This window comes from Lepidochelys kempii, chromosome 10 (genome assembly GCF_965140285.1).
Source record: "Lepidochelys kempii isolate rLepKem1 chromosome 10, rLepKem1.hap1, whole genome shotgun sequence".
Taxonomy (NCBI): domain Eukaryota; kingdom Metazoa; phylum Chordata; order Testudines; family Cheloniidae; genus Lepidochelys; species Lepidochelys kempii.
Window position 1 is genome coordinate 67419692 of NC_136389.1, and position 18754 is coordinate 67438445.

General features: G+C 42.3%; 1 protein-coding gene across 1 annotated transcript in view; it reads right to left on the bottom strand.

Annotated features, from left to right (window-relative positions):
* The window catches only part of BNC1 (basonuclin zinc finger protein 1), a 100313-nt gene extending 83533 nt beyond the window's left edge, over nucleotides 1-16780 (bottom strand). The window contains exon 1 of the mRNA XM_073361478.2: nucleotides 16677-16780. Within this exon, the coding sequence (XP_073217579.1) occupies nucleotides 16677-16685 (9 nt within the window). The 5' untranslated portion in view covers nucleotides 16686-16780. The remainder of the gene's footprint in view (nucleotides 1-16676) is intronic.
* Nucleotides 16781-18754: the final 1974 nt, after the last annotated feature.

Below are 18754 nucleotides of genomic sequence, written 5' to 3' on the forward strand. Positions count from 1 at the left end.
CTGTATGTTGTGCACCTAGAAGTGCAGATCAAGTACCAAATTTGATTTTGATTTTGAATACAGAATTGATGATAATGTTAAGCTACAAGCCTGAGGGGTATTAATGTGTATCTGCAATTAGTACTGTGTTTTGACACATTCTATATGCACTCATTGTAAACATGTTTTCAAAGGCAATACAATCAAATAAATGATTACACTTAGAAATGTAAAAAGAAAAGGAGTACTTGTGGCACCTTAGAGACTAACCAATTTATTTGAGCATGAGCTTTCGTGAGCTACAGCTCACTTCATCGGATGCATACTGTGGAAACTGCAGCAGACTTTATATATACACAGAGAATATGAAACAATACCTCCTCCCACCCCACTGTCCTGCTGGTAATAGCTTATCTAAAGTGATCATCAGGTGGGCCATTTCCAGCACAAATCCAGGTTTTCTCACCCTCCACCCCCCCACACACAAATTCACTCTCCTGCTGGTGATAGCCCAGCCAAAGTGACCACTCTTTAGTCTTACTTTACATTTTAAAAATGCAATAAATTGTTAAATAGAAATATTATCATGAAACAAACTGACAAAAATAGTCCAAAACCCTTTTTATAGGGATCATAAACGGATTTTCAGCCCTACTCTGCAACTTTCCGCATCAGAGAGGGACGCGGGGACGGCATATAGCCAGCTCTGTACTACCTGCTCTTTTCCGCATCCAGCTGTGTAGAAAGCATTCCGGGGTGGAGTTCCTGGCATTTTGCCTGATATCTGGTTGGCACAGTGGTTTCTGTGAGATCACAGCAGATGGCATAATTTAAAGCAGCCCCCACATCTAGAAGTAAATTTTTTCTTACTGATTTGCTAAAGCAAAGATGCCTGATCCACCTTTTCACGTTTTAAGATGCACCCAAACTAGATAATGAGTTGAGACATACAAAGATACTTGGTCAGATCTTCATTCATTTATACTGGTGTAATTCGGAGTGCAGAATCTGACCCACTGTAACCACACACACAAAGAGTGGATCTAGTGTATGGTGCCGTTCAAAAAGAAAAGAATGTAGTTGTGTATTGTCCAGCTTTTACTGGCATTTGAGATCAGGCTGCACTTGGCCATTTTAGGAATAACGATCAAAGCCCAAGTCCTTCCCTGAAAACAAATGACTAGTTAGGAGGACAGTTTGAGGTCCGTTTACCCTAGCTGGTTCTTAAACTCCGCAAAGGCTTTTCCTGAGAATTATTATTGCTGTAAATTGAAAATGGAGGGAAAGACTAGGTGGTTTCATCAGTACAGTGCATTTGTTATACGATAATATACAAGCCCTGTATATTAGTCAGACTGTTTGAATAATTTAAGCATCTATTCATTTATAAGTAAATAACTCTTTGTACCTCTAATACCTCTCCTCTGACCTGAAATCCTTTGCAGCCAATTAATTAAGCTGCAGCACCCCTGCAAGGTAAGTGAGGAAAGAGATCTATAGAAATCACTTCACTCTTCAGTGAAATGCAACTGAAGTTTGGATGGAGAGTGATATCTATTTAACAGCTGACAGCACCCCTACACAACAGCTGAGGGCAGAGAGCAAAGAAGGTAATAATCAACTTAAACTACAGCGAGATGTAGGTAGACAGAATGTAATTGCTTGAGCAGAATTTGGCCAGAGAACTGAAGCCAATATCCCTTACTCTTGCAAAAGGTAGCAGTGGTTCTTTAGGGACAGACTGCTGAGCAATTACTCACAGAAACAGTTCCCTTGAACTTTAATGGGACTACTGCAGGGAGTAAATGCTCACCAGTGTGAGTAAGGGGTTCACAATCTAACCCTTATCACAACAGTCAAGAATGTGTTGGATCACTGGGGTTCCCCAAAGCCTGTATTTTGTGATTAAAAAGTACTAATTCACCCAAGTATGTTGGACTATAACAGGAACTGTGTCACTCTTATTAAGAAAAGTATAGCTAATTAAGTTAAAGTATCAAATTTTATATCTTACCCCAAACTTAATTTCACATCAAACTACAGAGCATTAGTAGTAATTAGCCTGAGGAGGGGACAGAGATTTTTTTAAAATTAGCACAATGTGGCAACCAACTGACAGGTCAAATTTAAATCTCAGTGGTGTTACCTTTAATTGTACAGAGGTTGACAATCATGTCAAGACTTGAAGTCGGCTATGTATCACATTTCCCTGTGTATTTTCCCCACAGATTTAATCTAATCAACAACAACAACAAAAACAACTTGTCTTCAGCATTATTATAAAAGAAAAGACTTCAGGCATTGAAAAATAATCATGTGACTCAGACAGTTCATCTCTTTTTAAAGGCTCAACACAGCAAATAAAGTTAAACAGACTTAATTTGTGATAAAAACTTTTATGAGAAGGTTTGATCCAAAGCCTTCAAGAATCACAGAAAGAATCCCATTGACTGGAATGGGTTTTGGATCAGACCCAGAGTGATATTCTACCAGGGTTTGATCATTTTGTCATATACAAATAAACCAGATACTCCATGTGCAAAACTGCATGTGGACAAGATTTAGGACAAGGGCAATTTTTGCCATTTAAACCATGTCTCTTCTTACCCCCAGGTGCATTCTCCATCCCCATCACCATGCCCTAGATCCTTAAAAGATATAGATTTTCTGCACTGGCCTCCATTTTACTTGGTGCAAATAATAGTGTAATTATTTGAACCTTCAATTTAGACCTCTTAAATGCTTAAGCCCCTCATTTCCAGGCACAGAGATTTAGTAGCCTAAGTGAACCAAAGTCTGGGAACAAATAACTGTATATACTAAATTTGACCCATGGTTATTTGCACCCACAATAACTGAGATCCAGTGAAGGCAGTGGGAAAATTTGCTCCCAAACATCACTCTTTTTGACATAACTTTTTAACAAACTATTTTAGTGCTGAAAAAATGCAATTTACACTGAAATCTTGAAGTGGTGCACTTTCCTCCAAATATTTTTAAAATTCAGGTTTGAAGTCTACATATAAAGAACTTTGGACAGAAACCATCTTCAAAAGCTGAATAAATTTTACATTCAAAAAAGCTATTTTCTGAATGTACAAACAAATATCAAAATTTATTAGAAATTAATGAAGAATCTCAATGGAGATATAACTCAGAAACCATACTTTACAGATCTCTTTGCTAGTTGATTTTCTATTCACGAACATACATTTCTTTTTATGAAATTTTATTCTGATATAATTGAGTTTATGAAATTTTACACTTTGGGTTAGATGATGATCTTATTTATGATATAAATACATAATAGGTCTAATGGCATCCAGTTTACACTTGTGTCCCTCATGTCCCAGAATCTGTCCCTTTTTTTCGTTAGTCAACCTAGGCTGTAACTCTCTGAAAAATCAGATTCAATGGAAATAGAAAGACTGACTATGAAGGAAATCATTCATGCTCCTGTACTAAGAATAGCAAACACAAGTCTTGAGCTCTGAATAATTCTAACATTACCATTCCCAGATAGTAAAATAGTGCTTCTGATCTACTTATTTGTCTCCATTAACAAATTAAAACTTTGTCCCTGAAAGCAGGGCAAGTAGCAGTCTGCACAAATGTGTGTATTACTATTACCGGACCCTTGCTCCTTTCCTTTGTTTGTTTCACTCAGCTGCTGTGTCTCCTCTTAAAGTAATGACTTGATCCTGCATTCATTAATTTCAATGGAGCAGACTAATGCCCTCACATAGTAAGATATCTGAGGTAGGGGCACTTTCTGTGGTTCTACCTCTACCAAATGGAGGATGAAAGAAATGATTTGTAAAATGTCGACCACAAACACCTCTGATTCTAGATGAGTGCCTAGACCCCTTACTATAGATATCTGGCCTTAAAAATCATGACCATCCCTCCATCCCCAGGCTTTCTAGAGCAAAGAGAAGAATGAACCTTCTGCTTGATAATAACTTTTAGAGCTTGGTTCAGCATATCTCCCAAATAAAAACTTCTACCTTCTTTAAATGCAAGAGAAGCTGATCTCATTTTTGCAGGCAGGTGTGATGCAGAAGGGCACAATCGGATTGTTAGGTGCCCATACAATACTTACAGGGGAAACACTCTTTGGATATTAAAAAGGGACATAGCCTGATCAACACAATTCAGAAGAACAGTAATGTGTGGCATTTCAAGTCACATACAGAACTGAGAAGGCACCAGAATAAGCAAAAGAGAACCCTTCTTGTACATGCCTTCCAAACCCATTTTCCTGTATGTACATGGGGAGGCAACAGAATAACAGAGGTGGGGAAGTTAGTGTGTCTGGCTTGGCTTTGTGTTTATGAAAGATAAGCCATGCCAAGACAGAGAGGCTATGCTGACGTTATCTATTGGCACATCACTGTGAGAGCTTATACACTTTACACTTCATTAACTTCCTAAATTTCTGTAGCTCCACTTTTGGGCTCATACAGCCAAGCCATATCCCTTGGCTTTAGGCTACTTCCAAATGTCCTGACTTGTCCTGGCTTACATGGCTTTGAGAGAGAATGTCCACAACACTGTACATTCTCTTCTTACTATTTAGGTGTTGCTTAAATGACATTCTGTGGGATCTAAACATCGTTGCTAGAAACAATTTTACTGTATCTACTCAGATACCACTACTATGGGCACAGTACAAGAACCTGGAGAGACAAAGATTAGATTGGGTAGATACTATGATCCCAGGTAATATAACAACAAAATTCAAATGAATAGCTAGTAATCTGGACGCTGTGATTCAGACTTGAAAGCAGTAAGCATCAGAAAGACAACACACTGAATAAACATGTGGTGCCTGATTCTTCACTGCCTTGCAGCTTGTGTTGTCACCAACATCCGTAGAGCGGATGTAAAATGCTTCCAAATCAAACAGTAGCATTTTACTTTCTCCTTCCTCATGAGTAAGCATCAGTGATGATTGAAGGTGGAAGGCAGAGAAGAATCAGGACCTCCCGGTGAGAAATTCTTTGTTTCCATACTTAACATTCCATTGTTGATCTTCAGAATGAAACTTGTAACAAAGATTGGGTTCACAAGAAAAAAAGTATTAGGAAAGTTGCTGATTCTTAACTATTTGACCTTGCCTAAAGTAGAATTAAAATGTGGTCCTCAATTCAGAGGGGAGGAAGATGGCAATATCCACATGGTTCTAGTTGTTACATTCTTTGGCATGACCAATGCCACAACGTGGCGGCTGAATACAGATAGATGGCTCCACAGTCTAAAAAGCAAGGATTTCAAGCAAAATAGCCTTTTGAGGGCAAACATCAAAAGAGAAACAAACTCATACCTATGTCAACTTGTCAACAGGCAGTTAAACACTGCTATGAGAACCGTCTCAGGAGTGCTGAGGTCAATACCGAAAATCTGGCTCCCTATCCTTGTACATATCTTAACACTGTCCCTCCAAAGAGGAGCAGCAATAATATGTGAATACGACTGCATGATAATGAACCCAGACTTGTCAGTCTATGAAGATCTCCAACCCCTTAGTCAGCCCCAGATGCTGCCATAAGTCCAGGAAACCCATCTGGCTAGTGGCCAAAGCTCTGACAATTTTAAGACAGTAGTCAAAAGATAAGAAGTGGAAACTATGGAAAAACAGAGGGATCAAGATCACGGATCCCACAGACCAACCACCCATCTTCACCATGCCACTTAAGATCTGGATCACAGCAAATTGCAACAGAACTTCACAAGGGTGTTGCAATGACCTATTACACAAATAGAAAATGAAGGACAGCCAGATATGTGAGTGTAAAGAAGATAGCCAAACCATGGAATATCGAGTAAACCTCTGCCCTCTAAGATTCTTCTCCAGAGGGTTAGCTGTGAGTGATTCATTCTATGTCACTGGAAGCCATAGAGTGGATGGCAAACTGGAACATTAACCTTTTGTGTTGCTTTTTAAGTTGTCATATGAAAGAAGAATGTACAGTATCTCATGAAACAAGACAGTCAGCCATGTTTTAAAGGGCAGTTCTACCTTAAAATGTAGCCACAGCTATGCCTGTGCAATTCTGTTGTCTTCAGATTATATTCTCAGTAATGGCTATGCAATCCCATTCACTCTAAATGTGGAAAAGGATTATCACTAAGGACAACAGGTTGCACAGGTATAGCTAAGGGTATAAATTGGCCAGCAGAATCTTTGATTCATACAGATGCATGAAATGGAAAGAACCCAGTTTGGCTGTCAGAGCTCATGTTGAGTTTGTGGGTCTACTAAGTATGGGGATACAAATTTTATTTGTGAACTGAGCAAATTCGATATGGGAATAAGTGAACACACAGCATTTGGAATCTCAAAGAGTCATATTTAGAAAAATCATTTTACATTTTTTCCTAAATAAGGATTTAGAGCCCGTTGTTGCTCTTGTTGACATCAATAGCAGTTTTATTATAGAGTTAAGTGAAGTAGGATTGGTTGCTTAGGTCCAATTTCTGCTTCCGGTTACACTGGTCCAAACATAGAATAACCCTTAACTTAAATGCAAGTACCTTTGATTTGTACTGATGTAGAGTTTGACCTTTAATTTATATTTGAATACATTCAAGCAGACCGCTTATTTGGAACTTGCTCATTCCAGGTCAGACTCTGATCTCAGTTATACCGGTGTAAATTTGGATTTATTCTGGCAGAAGTGAAAAACATTATTTACTTCTTAACTTGGAAAATATTCATAAAACAAGCAACGTTTTAGACATTGGATTCCAAATGTTACAGTTAAGTGCATATGTTCATCTGGTTAACATGCAAGGCATCTATTAAGACTTATGAAAGTAATGCATGCAGGAGAGAACACAGCCCAATGTGTAAAACTTATGTATGATGACATAGAAGAAAGATGCAGCTGTTACACATAATATTGACCTCTGTAAGCATTATAAGTTTCTATCACTGTACATTCATTCTACCATTGTGAGTGCACAATCACCATCATGATTTAAGAAAGCAGCAGAAGGAAACTAATTATGCTGCAACTGTGTATTAGGTAGGAATAGAACATAAATATTATCTTTTGCATTAAACTTTTGCTAGTCCAGGGCTATGCCTTCTTTACTATTTTAGTCCTGAGAAGTAGCTAAAGATATTGGGAAACCAAAAAATAAAACAATTCATTGAGTATAAGAAAAAATGTCATTTAATCTACTCTGTCAGAAGAACATGAATTGTTAAGTTTACCTTGCTCGATAGTTTCTTATTATATGGATCTATTGATGAAAAATCATGACACTCATTTTCTGCTCAGTAGCATAACCAGCCATTTATGGTATGCCTCACAGTGACAGAAAATGGGGCAAAAATTAAGGCTTATAGGCAAAGTTTAATGCAAGCTAGCATAGCATATTTTCTGCTATCTACAATGCAGAAACTTAGGTTCACATAAATTTTACATGAAAACCTGTTATGCTTTCAAGAAGATGTTGAGCAACGAACATAATATGCTTATAGCTAAGCTTAATTAATTAGCCAAACTGTGTTGAAGGAGGAAAATTAATTTACTGTGTAGAAATTGTGAGAGTTATATGTGGTTTCCACTGCAACACCACAGAATACATTTCATTTAATATGGCATTTACAAGTACTTTCCATGTATTTCCATATTGTCTATTGTAATATCTCATCAGTGTATGCCTTGATTTAAATTGTTGCCATCATTCTCTGTTGTGCACTAATATATGCAGTTTTGAAAGCCAAAATACCGTAGCCTTTTTGTGCTATATACCAGATTTTGTAAATATGTGGAATTGCCTCCAATTCTTACAAGTTGTGAGCAGAGGCCAAAAATGAGCCTCCCCAGACACACACAAAAAATGACGATTATGATTTAGTATTTCACATTCTAGCCACAGTTTCAACATCCCATACTCCGTGACATTAGGGAAGGATAAATCAACAAGCATGACAGCTCCCTTGTAGAGACTGGTACGGACCTGGATCTGCCACAGCCAACACCCACAGCTTCTGCCAGATGTCTTTGTTTTATGGTATTAACCCCTTCAGGAAGAAGTAGCGTTCTTATGCTGAATTCTTACTAAGCAGAGTAGTTTTTAAAAAAAAATAAGAATAACTGTTTTGACACAAGTTAATTCAGCACAACTAAGCTAACTGAAAGAATAGGTATGGGCTAATAATGATAATGAACAATTAAATCTAAGTCATTTAAACTTTATGTAAATATATGAAATACCTGAATAAGTTTTCCTTAGACAAATGCAAAGGCTTGGGTGTTTGTTACATCTTTTACATTCCATGGTCTGACTTGATTACCAAAACATAGTTTATGTAGTTTACTCAACTATAAGACAATAAAAAAAACCAGAGTAATACGTTAGGATTATTACATTTGGGATCCAATTCCGCATTCATTGTGCACACAGAACTTCCATTAATTGGCCTTAAGCCAAACAGTGAGCTCTTTAGGGCCCCACTTCATAAGGTTTTTGATCCAGTGCCCTTTGAAGTCAATGAAAGCACTCACATTGACTTCTCTGGGCTTTGGATCAGGCCCCAAGGTTCTTAAGCATATGCATAACTTTAATCATGTGAATAGCCCCATTGGCTTAAAGTTATGCACATGCTTAAGTTCTTTGTTGAATGAGGGCCTGGGACTGCTACTTAACTCTGGAATGAAATGGAGGTTGTGTAAAGAATGAGCTTTTTAAAAAAAGCATTTTCCTTCTGAAATAGCATCTTAATGCAAAATATCCAACAAAATATAAATTCTGCATCTTAAATTGTACAGCAGCTATTCACGAGGTAAACAGTAACCAAGAAACCATAAACATTAATGTGTGTTGTTTGACTTAAAAGGGCAGAGTCAACTTTAAAAAAAAAATCAAATGTCCTCTGAAATTGCTTCACTTAGTATTGTAGATAAATGTGACTACAGATACAGGTAACACCTACAATGACTTAAGTATCAGAAAAAAAAGTGGTCCCTCTGTTTCATTTAGCTTACTTTGTGCATTTGACAGCACTTTGTCTAGTTCATTTCACTGTCTCTCCTGCATTTCATTTGTTAGTCTCCCCAGTTTGTGTGGTTCTTTTTTACAGCAATAGAGAGAAAAATATAATTCAAAGGAAAATGTGGTACAAACAGCAATATTGGAAAGGGAACTCATGAGCAACATACTTCATGGAACTGCTTCTTATTCACTTCTTAGATTGACTAGATTTCAAGCTGACAGTATCCCTTTAAATGATTATAAATTATCCCATTTCAATTTTCTGCCATTTGTGACTGAAGTTATACTGAGAGAGAGAGAACTCTTTCAAAACTTTTAGTGTAAATAGTTTTGCTTTCAGCAACATGGCAATCATTAGTGTTGGACTCAAAAATTAATGTTGGTCACAAAAATTAAGTTTAATATTTCCTGTAACTATTTTTAATCTCAGTAACATGCCGTTGACTGTGCTAAAACACTAAATATAATTTCATCTACAAAAAGAAGAAAACTTCAGCTGAGATTCATTACAATTGTTTAAACCACCCCCACCCCTACCACTCCAACACACACTAACACTGGTGGATTCAGGACTAACTTTTAACATCTGACTGGCTATTGTACATTTTAAGTTGCAGAAGCTGTATTTCATTGCATGTTCTGCATTAAGTTGATATTTTTGAGAGGCAAATGTATTTTAAAAAGTTGTCTCTTTACACATCTTCCATTTCATGCTAAAGGGTTAAGTAGCTATAATATTCTAAAGAGCACACTGTTTGCGCCTTAGGGCCATCTCCTCCTTGTTCCTGATGAATTGCCTGACACTTCATGCATCATGCATTACTTTTCATTAGGAAGTAACATTTGGTTCCAGTCATGGTATAAGACCTGGCCTTGGTGATGTGAAGCAATAAGGAATGTGCCAGAAAATTAAACTCTTTTAGTGTCTGCTAAACAAGCTGTTCCTAAAGTGTAAACCTTTTTTATAAATGTATGTATTCATTAGTTTGTATTTTGAAAATATTGACATAACAGTATTTGAAGGTTAAATTCTACATAAGACAAGGCGCACAGGAAAACATGAGTTATGCTAATGCACTTCATAGATATTTATGTAATCGCATTACTTTCTTTTGCAGCTACATGCTCCAGGATGTAAATATCCACCTATAAAGTTATTCAAAATACAAAGGGTAGATTCAGCTAGGCAGGTCTGAAATTCCATGAGTTTTCTCCTGTGCAGGACAGTCACATATGCTCCTGGGACTTGAGACCCAGAGAGAGAAAAATAGGATAACAGATGTAATTTTAAAAATCCCAGACACTAGCTATCAGGGAAGATCATGTGGCTAAGGCACAGGAGTTGCATTTAGGAGCTGTAGGTTCTGCTCCAGGCTCTAACACCTGTGTGTGGTGTTACGCAAGTCACTCATAAGGGCATGCTGTTCAGAAGCACAGAACACTTATAGCTCCCATTGGAGTTGCCAGTGCTTAGTAACTGAAAAAAAAATCAGACCCTCAACCTCGTGTGACTTATCTCCTATTTTATGGATAAAGACAACTAATACTTCCCTACATCACAGGGGTGTTGCAAAGGTCAATTCACCACTGTTTATAGAGCACTCTTAGGCAGAAGGTGCTACAGATGTGCAAAATCCCTGGATTACAGGTAGGCTTGGAAGGATTAAATGTTAATCAGTAAATGTTGATTTCGTTGTCCACACACACAAACTGGAGACAAAAATATTTCCTCCCATAATAACTGAAATTTACAAATAAGCAAAGTAAGAAAAATGCTGCCTGAGAATTTAGAGACAAAATCCAGTGATTTAGACTTTGAATTTGGCTGGTTACAAATGGACTACCAAATAATAGTAAAAACCGATATGATTAGTTGATTTAAGGATATTTGCTTTGTATATTTTGACATGTGATGTTGACAATTTGTGTTTTAATGGTTATAAAGCTTTAATTTTCCAAATCTCAGTGTCTACTGTTGTAAAATAATTGTCTGACTCTCTGCCCCTCCCAATTTCATGCAACTGTGAAAGTTTAGCACCATGTACTGAACTGAGAGCAGGGAGACTCTCTCTCCTATGCTCTCAATACTCCCCCTGTTGGTATCCAAGCAGCGTGAAGGAAAAGGAGGAAGCATCTTGACTTGCTTGAATGTAGAGAGGTGAGGATAGCAGCAGACTGAAGGGGGTGCAGGTCAAGGGAGAAAGGAGCAGAGGAGGACAGGGATAGGCTGTATATATATATATATATCTATCTGTATATGTAGGTGGGGGAAATAGAAGTGGGGTGGGGAGAGAAACCCATAGGTAGAACCCAGTCTTCCTGATTACCAACACTTCTCTGCTGCTACCAAATAGCTGTGAAACTGAATAGGAAAATGCATGTCTAATCCCCCTCAAATAGCTGATCTATACATAGGATTATAGTCAGCTACTGCCACCACTAACCCCAAGTTACAGGTCTGTACTGTATAAGGTTCTAAACTAAGTTTCCAACCTCGCTGATGACCCAGCTGTGGGTGGTCAAGATGGTTTTTCATTTTGGTTAAAAAACACTTTAGGAAAGAACATTAACATTATGTTAAACAAAATTAAAGTTGCAACACTGAGCACTCCAAAGTTAAGAAATGCCAGAATGAAGGTTGTCTGTGCAACCTTAATTAGGCCTCCTTTTATACCTGTATTATGATAGTCTTTGATTACATGGTCACACTTTTTGTTTTTTTTCTCCATAGGACCCCTGCTTCATTCAGTGCACAGGATGGACAGTGCTGGGTGAAGTTATGGCCTGTATGATCTTGCCTCATTTGTTGCAGAAACTAGGAGATGTACAGTGAATGAGGCAAGGGAAGAGAAAAGATGGCCTTGTGCTTAAGGCAACTGAATATCACTCTGGAGATTTGGATTCTATCCTTGCCTCTCCCAAAAAGCATCTGTGTAATGCTGGGTAAATCACTAAATAAATCTTTTCACAGGTGTCCCCTGTGGCTTCCTTGTTTTCTCAGTGCCTAACTTGAGACACCTGGGAACTGATTTGCAGAACTGCTGAGCACTCGGTCAACTGGTCAGTAAGAGCTGTGTGAACGTACAAAGAGCCATAAATATGCTAAGTACTGTGAAAAAGTCAGGCCCATCTCAATTTTTCAGCCATAATCCTATCAGACTCTTAGATGTAAAACAGAGACAATACCATTATACCTCATAGGGGGGTTGCAAGTAGGGTGACCAGGTATCTGGTTTTCAACTGGAACATCCGGTCGAAAAAGGATCCCGGTGGGCCGTTGACTGTCTGGTTGGCAGCGCAGGGGGGCTGGCAGGTTCCCTCCTAGCCTCCGCACTGTGCAGCTTCCAGGAAGTAGCCGGCATATTTGTCCCCCCTCCAGCTCCTATGCCTAGGGCAGGGGTGGGGAACCTACAGCCCATGAACCGGATCTGGCCCCGTAGTTCATTTCATCTGGCCCACGGGGCCCTCTCCCCTCCGTGCCAGCTCACCTTGTTGCAGGGGGCAGAAGCCCTGAGTCTTGATGCCCGCCCCACAGGGCTGGAACCACAAGCGCTGGCTCACTCCACTGCACCCCAAAACCCTCACCCCCAGCCCCACCCCAGAGTCTGCAGCCCCAGCCAGAGCCCTCACACATCCTCGCACCCCCTGCGCCAACCCAGAGCCCCCTCCCACACTCCAAACTGGAGTCCCAGACTGTGCTCCATCCAGACTGGAGCACCCTCCTGCACCCCAAATCCCTCATCCCCACATCAGAGCCCGTACCCCAGCTGGAGCCCACACCCTACCCTGCATCCCAAACCCCTGCCCCAGCCTGAAGCCCCCTCCCACATCCTGAACCCCTCATCCCCAGCCTCACCCCAGAGTCTGCACCCTCATCCAGAGCCCTCACACCCCTTGCCCTAGCCCAGAGCCCCCTCCTGCACCCTGAACCCCTCATTTCTGGCCCCACCCTGGAACCCACACCCCCAGCCCAGAACCAGTACCTCCTCCAACCCCCTGCCTCAGCCCATAGCCCCCTCCCATACTCCAAACCCCTTGGCTCCACCCCACAGCCCAGATCCCCCCCTGCTGTACCCCAAACCCCTCACCCCCTCTCGCATCCCAACCCACTGCCTCAGCCTGGAGCCCCCTCCCGCACTCTGAACTCCTCATTTCTGGCCCCACCCCAGAGCCCACAGCCAGAGCCACGTGAAAATGAGCAAGTTGAGTGAGGGTTGGGAGAGCAAGTGATGGGGGTGGGAAATGGCGTGAAGGGGCAGGTCATGGGCTGGGCATCGGACGAGGGGCGGGACAAGGGTGTTCAGTTTTGTGAGAGTAGAAAGTTGGCAACCCTAGTTGCAAGGCTAAATTCATTCATGTTTGCAAAGCATTCAGATACTATGATGAGTGTTTTAGAAAAGCCAATGAGAAAATGAATAATACTGTATTTAGTGAGAGTTTAAATAGTGTGCAGTAAATAAGGCATGAGGCCACACTGAATGAGGATAAAAATAAATATTAAATGGTTTCCCCATTCAGTGAACGCTATCCATTATGTGCACTGAATGAAGCTGGGCCCTCTGGAAAAAACTAATATATGATTAGGTAATTAAAGACTGTATCATAATCTACATGCACAATGGGGCTGGATGAAGGCAGCACAGGCATTCTGGCATTTCCTAACTTTTGAGTGCTTAGCTTCATAGTCTTAATGTTCTTTTAACACAGGATTTTTTGTATGCTTTATAGAAACATGGTAGCAAATTTCCAAGCACCCATCAGCCATGACGAGAGCGTGGATGTTTAGCCTTCACAGGAAACTGCAAGTGACTTACATTGTACATAGTTAAACCCTGGCCTTCTTCCCCCGTTTCAGGTACTTGTCTAAGAGTCTGATTCTCTGCAGACCGCCAAAGAAGCAATCTTTTGGGGTTTTGACTCTGAACAATGATATTTTGTGGCCATCCTCCTGTGGTTTGCTATGTTTGCTCTGTAGAGCCAGATCCTGATCTTGGCTACACAGGCCTAAATCCAGACTAACTTCATTGATTTAAAATTATTTTCTCTGAATTTAGACCCAATGATTCAAGATCAGAATGTGGCCCTAATCCTGCAACCCTCTACTACACCTTGGTCCTGTCTCAGTCTGATTGGAGAATTAAAGTAGCATTCCTAAAACTCAAGCACATGTGGATTTTTTGGTTTTGACATCTCCAATTAGAGTTATTAAAAAAAAAACGGTTTTATGACAGCAATTTTAAAAAAGAGAGGGAAAAACACAAAAATAGTGATAACAAATATAAACCCAGAGTGTTATGAAAATACCTTGAAAATACAATAAAAGATCCAGAGGATGGAAGTTAATAAATAAATGAAACAAAAAACTTTGCATAATTCAAAACTGCCCTTCAAAGCTGTTACACAGCAATCGGAGAAGTGATCAACAGATGCCAACATCAAATGAAATTCTGAAATTAGGACATCCCATTCCACAGATAAGCTTCTCAGTCTTTTTGAAGCCTAACACGTGCTGATTTGGCTGTTAGAAGAGTTATAGCAAGGTTTCAAGGAGAAAATACATTAGGATATAAAGCAAAAAGGATAAAAGCACATTTCCATGTCTACATCCACTTGCTTTAGAGAGGCCTTTCATGTTTTTGGTTTGTAGACTTTTGTACATGAAAAGGTCATATTCATCTCTGAGTAATAAATATAATCAGAAAGTCTGTTAGCAAGTGAGAGCTCATCTTGGTGCCAGACTCCCTGTAATTGCAGGGGACACTCCCAGCAAGGCGAGGTGGAATGTTTTAATACAGTAATTAAACTCATAACACGTAGACCTTTGCTGTGACAATGACTTCTTAGAATTTGAGTTTTCAAGGCTAACCTGAGGATATAGCTGGACTAGCAGCCAGTCACTAAAATGATGTGGAGGATCACTGTGGATTATTACTTTTGGCAAATCTATAGCAATTACTGTTGAAATTTTAAAGCATTGTAAGGATTTTTAAACTCTTCTCAATTTGTGCACTAGAAAAACTCCATTTGTCTGTTTCTGAGTGTTCTGCATCTGTTAACAATTAGCCATTATCTAACCACATCATGTGTGTCTAAACATCAGAGGCCAAATCATGCCCTCTTGCAATAAATACCAAAGAGGGTAAGAGTAGAAAATTCAATGATCCTGAGGTCAAAAAGATTCCAGCAAACTACTCTGTGAGGGCCCTGGGGTTGGAATCTGCCCCTCTAATATCTGCATTGTCCAAGGGTAATATTCCCCCAGTCTGCCTGTGAATTCTTTAAGGAGCTACATCCATATGTGCCCCTCTTCCTCACAACCCTAGCGCAAGATGATTCTGGGACAGAGAACACAGTTCCACAGTCTAAATAAAGCGTATTGCCTTTGCCAGACAACACAAATGTGGCCTCTCAGAGCAGTATGGGACCATGGTCCCTGAAGTGGTCAGCACACCAGAGATCTCACTGACAGATTCCTCCCCATCCCCTTTGTTTGTATCAGAGGGGGAGGGGACACAGCCCACCCCACACACAGTGGTTTGGAGAAGCTCCAAGAGGAGACCTTTGTAGTCGGCATCCCCCCAGTACCTTTGCAGCTTGTTTAGATATTTTCCCCTTAGTTTTCATTCTTTCCTACCATCGATAAATGCAAGCTATTCAAGAATCATGGAAGTGCCATTTGCTCAGAGAGCGATCTGCTGCACCACGCTTGCCTATCGGACAAAAGTTTAAAACACCGAGTCGCCAAGAGGGAGTCCTCCGGAGGCCGGTCGCAGCAACAGCAGCAGAAGCCAAAGGCTTTAACTGCAGCCTCAAGTGTTGTGTTTTTGCTTGTGCCCCCTGCGCCCTGGGGAGCAGCTGAGCGCTGTGACTGCCCCCTGTGCTGTTCACCTCCTGCTCCCTGAAACTTCCTCATTGGACTCTGCCGCCCCCCTCACTGGAGGGCAGCTGAGCCTGGGACACCCACCCGTCCAGGCTTCCCCGCGGGGCTCTGCAGAAAGTTCCTGGCAGGGTCCTAGCCTCGCCGGAGCACACTGCAGTGTCTCTGGGCGGCCCCCCGGAGTCCTCTCCCCAGGACTCCCCGGCGGGGCAGCATGTCCCACGAGGGGGCAGCTGGGACCCGGTCACGCAGCGGGCTCGGCTCCCCACCTGGCTCTGCCTCCGCAGCACGCTGCAATCAGACACCGCTGGGGCGGAGCCGGGCGGCGCTTCCGCGGGCTCGCCGCAGCCCCCTGCGCGTCTGCGCTGAAGGGGGCTCATAGTGGTGGCGCTGGTGCAGAAGCGGCTGGCAAACCCCTCCAGTCCCCATGACACCCCGTGGCCCCCAGCTAGGGTGACCAGATGCCCCGATTTTTTTTAGGGACTGTCCTGATATGTGGGGCTTTGTCTTATATAGGTGCCTATTACCCCCCACGCCCTGTCCTGGTTTTTCACACTTGCTGTCTGGTCACCCTGCCCCACAGCCAGGGGCCGCCCTCAGCCTGCCCCGGGCTGCAGGCCAGGGGGAGGGAGGCACTTTACACTTTCCCCTGCCTAGCTCTGTGAGCAATGGGGCTGGACCCCAGCCCTCCCCGGCTCCGCTGCACGCATCTCTGCATCACCTGCGGAGTCACCCAGCTGGTCCCGCAGCCGGAGCGCTGGGGCTGCTGCTGCGAGAGCCGCCTGCCTGAGCCGGTCTGGAAAGTACTTACCGCCTCCATCTCCAGCGCCCCGGCTCGGAGTCCAGCAGCCACCCCCCGTCGTTGCGGGAGGGGAGGGCGGCTGAGCGGCCCCGCCGTTTAATGGCCCTGCCTGCTCAGCGGGAAGGAGGGGGGGGTGGGGGACACACATGCTGATTGTCACCTGCCCCGCATGTCCCCCGGCGCGGGGGCGAACCTGCCCAGCCACACCTGGGAGCGCTGCGTGGGGGCTGCCGCCTCCAACCTTCCCGGGAGGGGAGGGGGGGGGGCAACTAAGCGCCAGGCTCACACGAGGTTGGAGCGCGGGTTTCAGCCCTACCCCGGCCAAGTGCCCCTCCCGGGCGGGGAGGGTCCCGAACTGGGGGTGAGCGTGAGACATCCTCCCGCTGGGGCAGGAAGGGTTAGCTGGGTGTGCTCCAGGAGAACGACGACTGTTTAGCAGCCCCGCTCTCTTAGGGAGCAGGCCGGGGCTCTCCCTGCACTAAACTGCTCTGGCCCCAACTGCTAGCTTCCTCCTCAGCTGTCCTCACACAGGGGGTGCCAAGGACCCGCTGGTGCTGGGCCACTTGAGCCAAAAGGCGAAGGCAAGTGGCCGCTGGGGCACCCAACTGTAGTGTCCACGTTTGGAAAGTTGGGTGCTGCTCCTGGCCTGAAGGATTTTTACAATTTAATCTCCAGGCAGCCCACAAAGTTCTTCAGCATGGCCCTCAACTCTGCTAAGGAGCTGGGCTTTCTGCTGGGCTCTTAGACGGTGGCATAGTCTCCTTATCCCTAGTTATGGAGACTGCACCTCTCAGGATCAGACCCCCAATGCCCATTTTATAAGATACGGTTTAGAGACCCATCTATCCACCTATGCAGTTACTGTGTCCTCTGTATCTCGTTAGAAGTTTCCAGCTGAAGCACAGAGCCTAATTCTGTTCCGGGGGCCATCTGTCAATGTTAGTAGCAAATATCCCCAGCAGCCGGAGGTGGGACACTAGATGGGGAGAACTCTGAGTTACTACAGTGAATTCTTTCCAAAGAGTGTGGCTGGTGGGCCTTGCTGACACTCTCAGAGTCTAACTGATTGCCATGTTTGAGGTCAGGAAGGAATATTCACCCAGGTCAGATTGATAGAGGTCATGGAGGTTTTTTGGTTTATTATTTTTGGTTTGGTTTGGTTTTGCTTCCTCTGCAGCATGGGTCACTTGCTGATTTAAACTAGAGTAAATGGTGGATTTCCTGGCACTTGAAGTCTCTATATTATGCTTTGAGAACTTCAATAACTCAGCAAGAGATTGTGGGTCTATTACAGTAATGGGTGGGTGAGGTTCTGTGGCCTACAATGTGCAAGAGGTCAAATTAGATTATCATGATGGTCCCTTCAGGCCTTAAAGTCTATGAATCTTACCAATATAAATCAGGAGGAATTCCATTCAAATCAATGGAATTACACCACTATAAAACTAGTGTAAGTGAGAGGAGAATCTGGCCCACAGAGTTTTCCCTTCATCTTTGGGTCTTCTACACTTACCCAAGGGGCCCAGGATTTAGTCCGGTGTGCTCACAGATTGAAATGTAAACTGCTGAATGATTTATATATTTTTTTCCCAAACAGACATACATATGTGGAAATACAGGAGTCTAAGAGTGGAACTTTCAACAAACATCCATGACAAAATTAATATAAATACAGCATGGATATTACCTATTCTTTGAGGATACCCTACATACTGTGTGTGCGGGAACATGGAAAAAAATCTATTAACTCTTTCTGGAAGTAATAACTAGTAAAGAGAGTGTCGAGATTCTAATGTACTATTTTGGGAGGTAATCTTGTACAGGTGCAGCACTACCATTTCAGTAATACACAGTTATAACATAAATGTTTTGTAATTTATATGGAACAGGTATATTGTACATCACAGAGATGATATTTTACACAGCAGCTGACAAATATGATTAAGTACTCTTGCTAGGTCCAAAACTGAAAACGTTTACACATGAATAACTTTATTCATATTGACAGGTTTCAGAGTAGCAGCCGTGTTAGTCTGTATTCGCAAAAAGAAAAGGAGGACTTGTGGCACCTTAGAGACTAACCAATT